At 41.6% G+C, this 15,154-nt stretch overlaps 1 protein-coding gene across 7 annotated transcripts in view; it reads left to right on the top strand.

The window, feature by feature from the left end:
* The window catches only part of TENM2 (teneurin transmembrane protein 2), a 480,673-nt gene that overhangs the window by 296,592 nt on the left and 168,927 nt on the right, over window positions 1–15,154 (top strand). For all 7 annotated transcript variants that reach the window (XM_058815456.1, XM_058815455.1, XM_058815450.1 and 4 more), the window contains one exon: window positions 7,298–7,532. In XM_058815456.1, coding sequence (XP_058671439.1) covers window positions 7,298–7,532 — 235 coding nt within the window. The remainder of the gene's footprint in view (window positions 1–7,297; window positions 7,533–15,154) is intronic.

Genomic DNA, 15,154 nt, shown 5'->3' with positions numbered 1-15,154 from the left:
AACCCATTGAAAAGCCTGATCCAGGGCAATGTGTACATTGCATTGTATTTGCTTTTCTTTACTCTAGAATTATGCAACATTCCTCTTACTTTTTCCATATATTCCACACAAATTATTTTTACCTGTTGTACATGTTGAGAAACAGATGGTCCAGGTAGTAAATAACTGGCTTCCCAGGAGCTATGAAATTGAATTCTCCCAGGTAGCTCCTCCAGGAACCCTCTATTTGCTGGTATATGTCAGTGAGCCTTCATGTTAATGATGCTTATATATCAGTATTTATTTCCATCAGTTGATTATCAGTTGGTTCAACCCTAAAAGTAAAACTGTTTTTAATTAATATTTTCATGCTTTTTGAGGGCTAAAGGGGTTATATTCTAAGTAATTTGGGGAAAAAATTGGTTAAACCCTGAAAACCCATTGAAGAACATTGTTGCAAGATGGAACTTGCTGGGTTTTTTTTCTTTTAGACAACAAAAATATTATATTTTTGTTGATCCTGCTGTTGAACTGAAAAAAAAAAATCTAGATTGGTGTGCACTGTGCATTATGGTGAGTTGTCCTAAGGCAGTAGTATAAGATGGAATAAGAAAAAAAATTCAGAAGTTGAAAAATTTAGTGCTGCTGGGAAGAGACAATACTGCCTGAGAAACAGAGGAATTACGTGCTGCTGAAAGCCTGGTTCAATATATTTCGTTTCAGTCGTAGTTCAGCTGCCAAACTTCTCAGTGGTGCAACTTGACCTTACAGATTCTTCAAACAGCAGAAAGATTCCAAATCATTACTCTGCTGCTAGACCATTCCTTCTCTCAAAGAGCTGCAGCACCTAGAAGCTGATTTATTAAAAAGCTGTTTCCTAGTAGATCTTCTTTCTGGCATAATTACTTTAGAAATTTATTTTGAGAGACTCTTTCTGGTGTAAATTTTTTAGGAGATTGGGTTTAACAAAAAAAAGAGTGTTTTGGACGCTGTGTAATACCTTCTGTGACACTTCTGAAATAATCAAGGTCGTGCATTGCATTAAACCACCCGTGGCTGGTGTTTCTTTTGCCCCTTGGAAACCAAGAGAGTTCCAGCTCAGTGGGTGATGCAAGATCCTCAGTGCTGCTGTAACAGCTTCAGGGATGACTTTCTATTGCACCAGACCAGGACTCACAATTAATTGGAAATTATGGCACAGTTACTCTTAAGTCACCATGACAGTTTTCGGGGTCCTCCATAGGCCACTCAGAGAAGCAGCAGCTTTCAGGCCATAATTCTATCAGGAAAATGTCACCAGGTTCCACTGCTGGCCTGAACATTTCTGTTCGGAAATTTCTGTCTGTTGTTCAGAAAAATCTGTGTCTTAATTTTCCCTTTGGTGTGATTCCCAGTGCTTCAAATTGTTTGAGCTCAGGCAAGAATTTGTCTGGGTCTTTAGACAGGGTCCAGCTCTTTCCCATTCTGCAGAGCCAAGCCTAGAGAACAACATTTACCTTTCTGCACTAAAATGTTCCATAGTAATGAAGACAGTAATAATGAGCTTCATTGCTTAGAAACAGAACTGCCTGCTTTTCTTTTTAGTTCTTCTTACTTCAGTGCCTTCTTCAAACAATAGTGTGAATAGTGCTCACGTACCTGAGCTGAAGATAAATACATCCTTAAACTCTCTGAAATATGTTTCATATTTATATCAGTATTTGGAAACTAAATTAAAAGATAGATTGAAAAAGATATGGGATGATTCTTTTTCAATTAGAAAGAAGAAAACTACAACTTCTCTTTCAAAATTTGAAATAGTGTGCCTACCTTTCCATATATGTATAACATATACTCTATGTCCTGTGGTACTTTACATATACATATGTAAAGTACCACAGGACATAGAGTCTGCATAAACATTATTATTGAAGAGATGTCATTTGCCCCTGACCAGACATTATTTCATGCAGCCCATGTACCTCAGGCAGTGTGATAATGAATATTTAAGTGATGTATTTCAACAAATGTAATTAGTACATGGTGTCTCAGGGAATACTGTTCTTTAGAGCAGTGAGTTTGGACCTTTTTGCAGGTGACCCTCACTTGAGAGAAGTGGTTGTGGGACTGTAATCCCTTAGGTTTGACTCCTGCTGAAGAGTCCAGCTTTGCTTTTGCTTGTATGACTGTGCACTGGATATTGTGGGCAAGAAGTGGAGTATTTTTACTTTGTTTGGTTTTTTTTGTTGGTTTGGGGTTTTTGTGTTTGTTTCTGTTTTTTTTTTTTTTTTTTTTTTTTTTTGTCAGAGCAACATTTAATTTTGTGCTGTAATATTGTGCTGGGGCCATGGCTGCAATGCACTGGCAGACACTGATAAGTGACTTACTGTTTCATATCACACATTTACTGAATTTTCAGTTTGAAATGTACAGTCTGGGATGACAGCCAGTCATTCAACCTATTCTTGCCTCAAAGAGTGTAAAAAAAAAAACAGGCACACAAAAGAAGGAACACCTGGCAAATGTCTCGGGTTTCAAACAACAAGAGAGAGAGGTAATGGTATCCATGGTTAGGAGTGAGATAACTTTCTTCTGTACACCATGTGTTGAGAACATTTTCAAAACATTGAGATGCCATTTAGCTATGGCCTAGCACAAAACAATGCAGAGAATGCAGCAAACAAACAGGAAAACTGGAGCAGAGACAGCACAAAGCCCAGCCTGCAATGCTGGGCAGGAGCCCTGGTGCCACCCTGCCAAGGTCCCCAAGGATGGGGCTGGGCACAGCAGCTCCTGTGGCACTGCCACACTGCTGCTCTCCCTGACTCAGAGCGATGGGAGCTGCCTTGGGAGATGGATTTGGCTTGGCCCTGTGGTTCTGTGAAATAGCCCTTACTCACTGGGGTGCCATGATGTGGTTTCCTTGGGAAAACAGAGCGGCAGAGGGATTTGAATAAAGAGCCAGCAGTGCTGCAGACAAGGTTTCTAATGCTGCCTGACAAGGGTTGTCTGTGGGCTCTTTAATGATTTTCTTTAAATTCATCAGTTACAGTTCTGGGTTGTGGTTTTTTGGTTTTGGTTTTTTTTTTTTTTTTTTTTTTTCAGTATTTGCATTGTTTAAAGCACAAGGAAATATCTGTGTCATTGTTCATATCAGAAAAATAATACATGTTTGGGCTTTCCCTTTTATTTCTTTTGTGAAAAGGAAGGATGAGGAGGTGTAATGGCTCTTTAGCATTTAATAATGTCACAGAGGATAGTTCAGCACAACTAAGATATAATCTCCATTACTTTTTGAGGTAGTGTTGACAAAGAACTGGGATGCAGGGAAGCAATTGCTTTGCTGAGATTAAGGATGCTGCCTTTCCTGCTTTGTATTTCATTTGTGAGGTGGGAATCAACTTGTTCTCCTCAGATCGTGTCACTTGGATTTAGTGCATGAGTTGAGTGTACCAAAGCCTGGGAAGAACTATGAAAAATTATTTGACCATATTAAAGCAGATCTGAATTTTCTTTTGTATTCTAGTCAGCATTTGGATTGTAAAAAGCCCAGCAGTGATGTTGGGAATGTGTGCTCAGGAGCTCTCAGCCATCACTGCCATACCTGTAACTTTGGGACATCCAGGGGCTCTCTGTGACCCCTGGGGCTGCCAGGCCGTGCCACAATAGCACTGCTATTAAATGTTTCACCAGATAAAAGAATGAACCGAGCAAATTTTTGGGGTTTTTTTTTTTTTGGTTTTTTTTTTTTTTTAGTATTCTTGTTCTGATTAAACCCTACTAAGTCAATTGGGTAGCTTATGATTGCTTCAAAGCTACCCAGATCAGACTTTGTATTCTCAGATTACTTAATTACAACACAATTTACCCTCACTCAACTTCTAATTTGCAATGAGTGTTGCTGATATTCTTGACTGCAGTAAGATCTCTTGAAGAATGACATGTTGATTATGTGGACACCAGGCCGTGATTTTTTGGAAATGCTCAGCACAATCAATGTGTACTAAAATTGATTGGAATTAGATATGTTGTCTGTGAATTTAAATGAGAAATTTGAAAATATTTAAAAGCCTAAGTGTGGAGAGTACCAGTATTTCAGATTTCCAGGTCTTTGATTTTCACTATGGTTTTGAAAGACTTTTCCTTAAATTCTAAATGTTTGAGCTTGTGTAGTGTATCCTGGTGCAATGACTAATTCCGCTAATAAATGAGAAAAGGCATAATTTCCTCAGTATTGTCCCCCAGACCAATACTGGCTACTGCTATACCAAAAATAAAATCCATTTCCTGATGTAAAAAGCCAGATGTACTCCATCAAAACAATCATTGTGTTTAAGCTTCCAAATCAAATGCAATTTCCAGGGGCCAGAGTGTGTCATGCCATGGGATCCATGGGGCCAATCCCTCTGGATCCTTTATTATGGGACAAGTGATTTCCTCCCCTGGACTTCAGAGCTCAGCAGATTTGCAGGTACTGCTGGTGAAGTTTTAATTTAGGCAAAGATGCTCTCAGAGAGGCGCTCAGATGTTCAGATGTGAATCCAGTTTTATATCCCTGGCAAGTTGAACAGTGTTGTCTCCTGCTTTTGATTCATTTGAACAGGTTTATGAAGAGGCAGCACATTAAGCTTTTATCTCTCTCATATATTCACAAGTGTGTGCATGTCCCTAGTTAGTATTTTTTATATATATAAGCTTTTATACATTTTAATAGAAGCTATATAACATTTATATGATGTTAATATTGGTGTTTGTTTATTTTTCTATATTAAATGCTACATTTGTCTTGCACCAGGTTTCGGAGTTTTTGCAGCTGCAATGTGTGTTCAGTTACCTCTGCAAAGCTCATTTTGCAAAGTATCCTACATTTATTGTGTGGGAGCTGAATCTTGAGGCAGATTAAATAATCTGTGCTAATTTGATTTCAGCTCTTTTTTAGTCTTACAGAAATGCTGTTCATTCTCACTGATGTGCACTTGGCTCACTTTTAAAAGCAGCCTCCATGGTATTGTGGTGACAAGATTCAGAGTCTTTATTTGACTGGTGCTACTGTGGCTCTCAGAGCAAAACTGTTTTGTTTATGTGGGAATGACTTTTTTTGTACTTATCCTTGAGAAGGAAAATCTGCATCTAAAGTAAGTTGAGAAAACATGATGCACATGAATCTTTTGAAGCAACTATTAACACAAGGGCACATATTTGTATTTTATCACTCATAAATATTCGCTTATTGAAATCCAAGCATGCTTTGTTTAAAGTCAGAACACAGACTAGGAGAGTAATTCCACTTAAGCTTCTGTGCATGTGGATATTGTCCAAACATATTTTCTTCCTGCTGTGTCTTGCTCTGCATGCTGTTGTGGAATGGCACAGGACCCAGTACAGATTACTGATTTGATGTTCTTGGAGGTCCAAATGGGGGTTTTAAACATCAAACTTTATTGGCTAAACAGTCCCTTTTATGCTTAGATAAGACATAGCCAAGGATAGTGAGGAGAGCTGCACATATGATGGGCTTAAAATTTAGGATGTGTTCATAAAAGGTGACTTTGTATTTCAAGCAGCTGACATTCCCACAGGGCGCACGTTCTGGCAACAGACATTCCAAAAAGATAAAGAAACTGCTGTGTAGATTTAAGGCAACATGGGGAGGATGCAGAATTTATTATAATTCATTTTTTAAAGTTTCTTATCAGAGGAGAAATTATACTTGCCTTGTGCAAGCCCCAGGACACCTGGCTCTGTTCCTCAGCAGCCTGTGCTTCCCTCAGAAATGCTGCACATGAGCAGCCTCTCTCCAAACCTGCTGCTGTCTCTGCTCCCTGGCTGTGCTGCTGTTAGGAGAAGCTCTTTGCCTGCCTCTCCCTGCCCTGGCAGAGCAGTGCCAGCACAGAGCTGCCCCTGGGCTGCCGTAGAACCCTGGCTCAGGCTGGGAAATGTTCTGAGATCCTCGAGTCTGACCCTTAGCCCAGCCCTGGCAGGTCACCCCAACCACGTCCCCAAGTGCTGCTGCAGCTCAGGGCTCCATGCCAGTGAAATATCCTCCTGCTGCTCTGTGGTTTGAGGTTGGGGTGTCATTTTGTGTCTATTTTATTTGGGTGTTTTTTTTTTTAATAAATATTGGCCTTCATTAACTTACAGTAATTACTCAGCTCAGCAGCTTTTCTAGACTTCTTTGTTTCATGTGACAAAGATCAGTCTTGCTGCAAATGATGTTTTGTGATGTTTTCTTTTTATTATTTGATTCATTAAGTACAATGAAGTACTTTGCTTCAGTTTCTAAAAACAAACATGCATCATTAGAATTATCATTTCTCTAGTATTACTGATTAATGTTCACTAGAAAACAACTTGATACAATGTCTAAAGCATACAGTTCATTATAGTGTTTGTTTTCTTTATTCTCTTTTACTGTTTTGCTGTTTTTATTAGACATAAATTATTGTAATGTGTGGAATTGTACATGACCTTATTTACCAGTCTACATTTATGTTTAGAAAAGTGACAATGTTAGAATGACACCTGCTTATCAGATTTTCTTTTCATGTGCTGTTATTTTAATACATTTGCCTTAATGATTAGAAAAAAATATTTTTCATTATCAGTGCAAGCATATCAGTACTCAAAGAATGAGAAAAGTTTATATCCTTCTTTATCCCTAAAAATATCATCTGTCATTTTTGAATGAAAGAGTCTGAAAGAATTGCATAATTTCCAGATCTTGCTGTGTGTTTGTGGCATTACTGAATAGAAAAATACAGGCCAAATCCTGATCACATGGAATAACATGAAAGATACCATCACTGCCTTGCTGCTCTCCTTTCATATTTGGAGTTTAATCTTCTTGTGCTGGCACAAATCCTGTTCATTTGAAGCTGATTGGTAAAATACAGTGAATGAAAGAAGATTGATTTCTCTGATTAAGTTTTATAGGGGCCTACAGACCATATTCCCAGAGGCTATTTTTAATCCATTAAAGCTCATCTGCTCAAAGTCCCTGATAGAAACAGAGGGGGTAAATTTCCTCCCTGGTAGATGTAGGGAGTGGTCCAGCTAGGCTGCTGTCCTGGCTGCTCCACTGAGGACACTTTCTCCAGGGAGAATCCATGAAGAAGTATTTTAAAATTTAAATAGAGTCCTTGTCAACATGCCAGCTGTGCAGGCTGGAAGCACTGTTTTGTGTTTATCTCCAATAATGACTGCTCTGATTTGCCCACCCTTTGATGCCCACAGGTCCAAGAGGCCCAGTCTCTTTTCCCAGGCAGTGACCCCTTGAAAATGCCGAGGAGAGCGGTGCCACCACACACATTTGTGATTTGTTTCTCTTTTTCTGTTTTAGGCCCTTCAAACCATCACAGCCAATCAACGCTGAGGCCGCCTCTCCCTCCTCCTCACAACCATTCCCTGTCCCATCACCATTCCTCTGCCAACTCCCTCAACAGGAACTCGCTCACCAACCGCCGCAACCAGATCCACGCGCCCGCGCCGGCGCCCAACGACCTGGCCACCACCCCCGAGTCCGTGCAGCTCCAGGACAGCTGGGTGCTCAACAGCAACGTGCCCCTCGAGACCAGGTGGGTGCTCGGGGCATGCACTTTCTCTGAACATGCTCCCTTCACCCAGGGTTTTTCTCCTGGGAGGCTGAAAGGCAGAGAGAGAGGCCTTAGAGAAAAGGAAAACAATTCTTAGCTCATTTGCTTCTCCTGTGTTGTGCTCATGTGGAATGTGTTTGGGGATTGTTCACCCACAGGTGATTGTTTCATTGGACCCTGGTGTGAGTTGTTCTGACTCATTGGCCCATCAGGGCCAAGCTGTGTCAGGACTCTGGAAAGAGTCACGAGTTTTCCTTATTATCTTTTTAGCACTCAGTATCTTTTCTGTATTCTTTAGCATAGTATTGTAGTATATTATAGTATTCTACACAGTATAGTATAGTATTCAGTATTCTTTAGTACAGTATTCTTCTATATATTATAATAATGTAATAAATTAGCCTTCTGATACCATGGAGCATCATTCTTCCCTGCCACAGGGCTCACCATGCATTGACATTAGGTGGTGGGGATGGACACCCTGGAGGATGCCACTGGTGGTCCTCCAAAGCACACAGAGAGCAGACTCGGTTTGCTGGGAGTTGTTTTTGGTGTCCTCTGTGTCAGAGGTGGTTTTTCTGACACAGCATGGGGAGTGAGTGGCATTAGAACAGCCAGCAGCCCCAATCTGCTTTGCACTGGAAGGTGCACAGTGAATATCACTGCTCACATCCCATTTTAAAGCCTTTTATTGACTTGGACCTTCCTTGCATACACAACTCATGCTATTAATACAGCATATTTATATCACAGGCTCAGGGACAACTTAGAATTCATATTGGCTGTGCTGCTGAAAAATTATACATTTTGCGTTTCCTGAAGCAACAAACAGAGACTCACTTGACATTATGCATTTTGGGAGACTTTGAGAAACAATCCGAGATTCATGACTGACAGTACTATAATTTTAATTTATACCTCATCCAGTATGCAAGTTCATTTTAATCTCTTCTGTACATGTTAACAGCTTGATGCCTGTGGGGCAAACAGCAGCATATAAATGAAGAGGTGCAGCACTTAGGCCTGACAGAGAAATAAATAAATAAATGCCTGACATGCTGCTGGTCTAAATATTCTGGTTTGTTGTCATTTGGGGTATGGAATGTCAAACATATTTAACTTGCACTTTAAATAGCAGAGTTGGCAGAGCTGATCTCTCAGAATTTAAAATTAGCCATTGTGGTGCTGAATAAAGCGCTTGGAAGAGCAGGGTGGTGTTGCTTGCCCAGAGAGTGGCAAACACAGGAGCCAGGTGGAGGAGCTGGGCTGCTGGGAGCGCTGGCTCCTGCCAGGGTCTCAGCTGCTTGGTTGCACAACAGCTTCTGGGATGTTGTGTTTGGTTTGCAGCCTCCCAGGGCTTTCATGGGGCTCTGCTGGGTCACACCCCAAGGAAGGAGAGCCCAGCATCTGGGGGAGTTACACCCCCAGCCCAGCCCCTCCAACGCTTGGTTAAAGACTGCTCCTCTGGTTTGGAGCTCTGGGAGGAGCTGGGGCTGGAGCTGACAACACCGAGGCTGGTGTTACTCTGGGGTTAATCAGTGGTGGGTTACAGCTCCATGGGGAGGAAATGAGCCTGGAAGGGGCAGGGAGTCTGTGCTGGGCTGGGGCGTGCACAGGGCACACCTCACTTTGTCCTGCTCCCCTAAAATGGAAACACGGGTGCCATGAAGAAGTGGAAAGCAAATTCACGTTATCCAAAGCTGAGATGGCCAAAAAAGGAAGGGAAAGGTATTCTTGCTTACTGAAGGTTTGGAGCTAACTTTGGCCAAATTAAAAAAAAAAAAAAATTAAAAAAAATCCCAAAAACCCCTTAACTCTAAACTGCTGCTTCTGTGAGAACCTCTGCTACTTTATAGAACCAATTTGGACATCCTGAATTTGTTATTTATTGGTAAGAATTACAAGGTAGAAGTGTTGGTCCTTTTCAGCTAGATAAGTTCTTGCAGTGTGGTTCATTGCCCAGTGTTAGTACCTGCTTTTAATTCTGGTATAGAGTGGCCATGTGCTGTGCCTGGTCTGCCTCTTCCTGCATGAAATTGTTCTTGGGTACAACAATGCATTAAACATATCATTTCCGAAGGCTCAAGACTGTCCCAATTTACCAATCACTTTACCTGGAGGGAGTTCCTTGGTATACTCACAAAATGATTCTTTGCCATCATCCTGAGCCACAGCAGTGGGAATTTGTTTGGCTGGAATTTTTTTACTGTCTGATTTTGTACCTATTCCCAGCCAGAGGTGACTGTGAATGCCTTTACTGACTTTGGTTCTTCTCTTTTTTTCTTATCCTGCAGCCTCTGGGAGTGTGTGTGTACATGACAAAGGTTACTTTGTGAATACTGTTATTTTTGGAGCTTGCAGGATGCCCGACAGTTAATTGGAGCTTTTTGGAAGACAGGTTTGTCACAGGCAAGCATTAAGCTATTAGAAAATGTCCTGGCAGAATTGCTGTCTTCCAAAACTATTCCAGAGCTCCTTCAGGATCGATTTTAGTTCTTCTCTGAAATTACACACCTGACAGGGCTTGATGACAAGTTTCATCACAAGAATATTAACTCAAAAATGACTGAAACTGATGCTTGTGAAATCATTGAGACTTTCAGAATTAGCCTGTAATTCTTCCCCCTTAAAACTGGTGTTTCATCTACATTGACACCAATAGCCACAAAAAAAAAAAAAAAAAAGGTATATTTTTGGTAACTTTTTACTGCAGCATTTACTTTAAAGCTTTAGCTTGTTGCAGAACATTGACCCCTCTCATGCTGCCCCTTCACAGTGCATGACTCTAGTTTTTTTATCTTGTTATCTGTTTATTAATCTCAGTATAGGAGCGCTCAGGAGGCAAAGCCAGCACTGAGAGCACCTGCTTTATCAAGAGAGGGTTTCATAACTCTGTTTTCATCTTTCAGTTGCCTTCAGTAGATTCTGCTCTCTACTGACAATGATGTGCAAGTGGTCACGTTGGTGATTATGAAACAAAAGGTGGCACCTGAGCTGTCTGAAGGGAATGCTTTGTGTCAGCAGTACAAAACTCAGATCACAATTTAGATTCCAGATGTCTCTTTATCTAACAGTACCAAGTGCTGAAACCATTGAATAATACAACACACGTCTGCATGTTGTTTTTTTTCTTTTTTTTTTTTTTCTGGTAAGAATATTTTAACCTTCCCTTTCTTCCTTTGCTGTCTTAGGCAGTTTGGGCTAAATTCAGACTGTTTGGAGACATCACATTTTCCAAATATATCCTTTATCTCTTGTTTCAATATTGATTGGAGGATGCTAATCACATTTGGTTTATTTTCTCTGTGATGTAAAGGAAGCTTTTACTGCTTGCACACGTTTTCATGTGGCCTTTTCAGGCAACTGTGCTCGGATCTTTGTGGATCCTTTGTGGTGCTGTATTTGTTACATAATTCCATTTATCTGTATTGCTGTAGCTCATTGCTTCTAGTGGAGTTCTGAGTTTGCAACATGCCTGTGCAGAGTTCCTAATTGCACTTATTTAGAGTTGTAGAATGATTTGGGTAAGAAAGAGCTTAAGGATCACCATGGGCAAGGACCCTTCCACTAGTTCAGGCTCCTCAAAGCCCTGGCTGACCTGGCCTGGAACATTTCCAGTGATGTGTGCTTGATTTTGGGGTGGTTGTTCCTGGTTCAGGTGAACAAACAGGGGCTGTGCCTTCCCTTCCCTGCTTTGTGGCTGCATCAGGCTCCCAGGCTGGCTGCATAATCACTCTGTTTTCTTTGAAATAAGGGTCTGTAATGGAAGGGTTGAAATATCTCTAAGTAAGGACACAGTAATGCATGGCTGTAGCATTTTTATGGTGCTATTTTTATGGTTCATTTCTGCAGTATTTAGCTGCTTTACCTTTAGGCTCAGAGCTGCTGTTTAATGCTCTTTAACTTTTATTGTCCTCTTGCAGTGTGTTTCAAAGCATCTCCTCCTCCTCGTAACAAAGTGCTGGTTTCTACCTTCTCCAGTTGAGAGGTGTTCCTTTATTGCTGCTTTAATCATTGCTTTCCAGGGGGATGTGTGGTGAAAATGCTGCCTTTGAACATCCCAGGTTGGGTCTCCTTCCCTCCTGACAGCCAGAGGGGCAAAGCTCTGCTGTAAAGCTGGGAATGCTTTGAGGGCACAGGGAGGCAGGGATGGCTTTTCAGGGGAGGCTCCTGTGGCTCCTCACACAGCAGGAATCCCCTGGGATGAGAGCCCCACATGGGCACTGGGGTGACTGGTGAGGGAGGGGAGCAGAGGAGCTTCCATGCATGGATGTTTCACTGAGATGGCCTGGTTTATTAATGCCTCTTTCAGTACTTTATATTGATGTGAAAATAATTGTTACCATTATAACTAATAATACTTAATTCAGGAGAAAAAAAGGGTAGAATTAAATAGAAATTACTCTTATTCTTCAGTTCTCATTATTAGCCTCGTAATTTGAAATATTTTCGGTCCAAATCTTTCAGTTACAAAGATAATTTTATATCTATAATTTCTTTGTGTTGCTCACAAGGATGTGATGCTAGGCTTTAAGGAATACTGTAACATCCTAGTGTTTCTTCTGTGATTCAGGAGAAAGGATGATGGCCACTCTTCTGGTGATTATGAAATAGGTTTCTTTAGATCTTGTGGACTGTAGTATAAGACCAATGGTCCAAATCTGAGGTCATTTGTGCCAAGTTCAGTTTAAAGATTGAGAAATCCAAAAATTGAGCCTGGAAAGAATTGCTATGAACCTTAAAAGAGCTCTTCAAAATATTTGCCTTCTCCTGGGGTTCAAGCTGCATTTGTTACTTTGGCAGCCTGGTTCCAGCACAGTCACTCAGGTGAGCCTGAGGACAGCAGTGAGATCAGAAGGGATGGAACAGCAACGTGAGCTGATCCCAGTGTGCACCATGCAGAGCTTGAACTCAAAATTGTGGGGTAGCACAGCTGGGAAACATCTGCACCCAGCTCATTTCTGCACTGCTCCAGCTCATTGCAGTGCAGAAATGCACACAGTGCACTGAGCCTGGGCACAGCCTGTAGCAGTAAGGGCAAAAAAGCCAAGAATAGGGCACTGAAGAGAGGGATTTAACAGTGGGAGAAAGCAATATTAATTTTTTAAGAAAGAAATTAAATATCTGACATGTCTCTTTAATACCACGTTCACATTTTGTACCACGTTGGGGTGTCAAGATCAACTGCAGAACTTCTAAACTGAATATATAAACTTGAAGTTTCTGAATGTGTTGAAGTTCCAAGCTACAACTGCTCTCTGCAATTGTCTGCCTATTTTCAGTGATGTCTCAATATTTTGATATCTTTGTACATGATGCAAAATGTTCTGGAACAGAACAGTGAAACAAAATTTCCTTTCCTTTTGTTAATGTGATTTCCTAGGATATGTTGAGCATGACAAACAACTACTTGGAGCAGTGAAACGAGTCCTCACTCTAATTTTGCTTTGTCTTTTGTGACTTTCTCTTACCATTTACTTGCAGCTACAGGTTCACATGCTAGAGCAGGTTCTATCTCTGAGACTGAAGGCTGGGGCAAGAACTGACTCCTTCATTCTCTTGTTCCTGCATGTGAAGGTTGCAGAAAGGTTGTGGGGACTTTGCAAATAATTGGAATCTGCATAGATGGATTCTGGGCCTGTCTAAAAATCAAAAGCACTTTAAAGAGTCAAGGAAAGCACAGTCAGAAGCATCTCCAAGGACTTTAAACACATTTGGGCCATGTACTTGGAGGACACCAAAAGCACTGTAAAAAGGTCATTTTTAGCAGGCTGCTGGAGTATCATTTTCATAACAAATGAAATATAGGCATGAATAGGAGGGAGAAAAGGGGGAAGGGAACACTACAAAAGCAGGATACATAATGATGATTCAGAAAATCGATCTGGATGTACTCCCACTCACGTACACATAAGCTCAGAGAAGTTTTTACTGATTGCAGATAATTGCATGTTTTCATGATCTTGTCATTTGCATTTTTAACTTCTGGGTTGTGCAGAGTGAAGAGGCAGCATGAGTGACTGCACAGGAATAGACAGGCATGTTTAGGGTCTTTATGAAGAAAAGTCTAGAATTATGTGACTTTAGTTCCTCTTTATTTAAGCTTATGTGTTGACTGATAAATTTCTCTGAGTTTTATTATTCTGTTCTATTACTTATAGAATTGAAGTAGCACTGTTAATACTTTCTTTCTTGTTAAGTGAGTAGTTGAATGAAGAGATAGTGGAGAGCTTCCATGTATGCCTTTTAAAATAGAAGTGTTTTGAAATGATGTTCATTAATTGATGTAGGAAGTTAAAACTGCATGGACCCATTGAAATGCAAAACACTGTTATCATAATCCCCACCACTGGAATAACAAATGGAGGCATTATTGCACTTCATCACTTGGCACTATGCAACAACTACTCAGAACCTATGGCAAAAAAAGACACAAGGTTTTCTGCTTAAGAAGAGAAAGTTCCTGTAGATGAGTTGATTCAGAACTCCTAAATGTTCCTGGATCTGCTGACTGATCCTGCTACACTTTCATGTACATACACATGCAAAGACCCTGATTTTTTGTGTTTATGCGTGTAGCGGTGCCTGTTACTCTTTGCTAGGCATTAACCAGCAGTTTGATTGCTCTGTTCCTGGAGAATAAACAGTAGTGCAAGAAGGAGATTCATCAATTTGAAGGGCAAAGCTGGCTATTGACTGGCTAACTCCCACAAAAGCTGAGTGGGATTCAGGCAGACAGGCTGAATGGGTGGGCTCACACCTCTTGCAGAGTACCTGGAATCTTTTGGACCACAGAGCCACCAGTCAGGAGGGTGATGGGTGGCCCTGGAGCTGCTGAGCTGCCATGTGCACGTTCCCCTTCTAGATTTTCTGCCTTCCCAAGTTGGTGTTCTCCATCTCAAACTCCTGAGCTGCTCGTGATCCCTAGTTCAGCAGTCTCTGTATTTTGTACAGATATATGTCTCTATATTTTCCACCTCACCTCTCTCACAGCTCAGCAGTGTCACAGCTCAGCAGCCTCTGAGCACCTGGGGCAGGGCAGGGCTGTGGGGACAATCCAGAGCTGGGAGCACGTGGTGAGAGACCCCAGAGAATGCTCCAGGGCTCAGCTCACAGTGGGATTAGGGAGAGAGAAGTTGATAAAAGTGGATCCAAGAGGATCTCAGCTTGCAGATGAAGAGCAGGTGTCCTGTGGAGAGGTGCCCGCACAGAGCCATCACTCAGTGCAGGTGTTCTGCCTCTGTGCCTTTGTGAGCAATGCCTGCTTGCTTTTGTTTCATAAAATGACAGATCAAGGTGCCCAAAGGTTGGCACCTGCCTTTCTGTCCACCACCCTGCCCAGCTGTCAGGCACTGTTCAATTACTGTGCTTCACATGTCCAGCCGTGCCTTGGTTGGAGGGTGGCAGTGGTGACAAGCCGGCCTGGTGCTCTCAGCAGCCTGTGACACTGCTCTGCTCTCTGCAGTCTTTAGAACACTTGGCCTGGGCATGTGGAGAACCCAGCCTTAAGGAATCAGCAAGGGTTTTAAGGAGCTGGAGCTGCTCTGGGTGCTGGGGGCTGCTGCAAGGGTCAGGAGGTGGCAGTGGGTACAAGTGTGGCAGCG

This window comes from Ammospiza caudacuta, chromosome 16 (genome assembly GCF_027887145.1).
Source record: "Ammospiza caudacuta isolate bAmmCau1 chromosome 16, bAmmCau1.pri, whole genome shotgun sequence".
Lineage (NCBI taxonomy): Eukaryota > Metazoa > Chordata > Aves > Passeriformes > Passerellidae > Ammospiza > Ammospiza caudacuta.
Note: the sequence above shows the minus strand (reverse complement) of the source record. Positions and strands in the feature narration are given on the sequence as shown.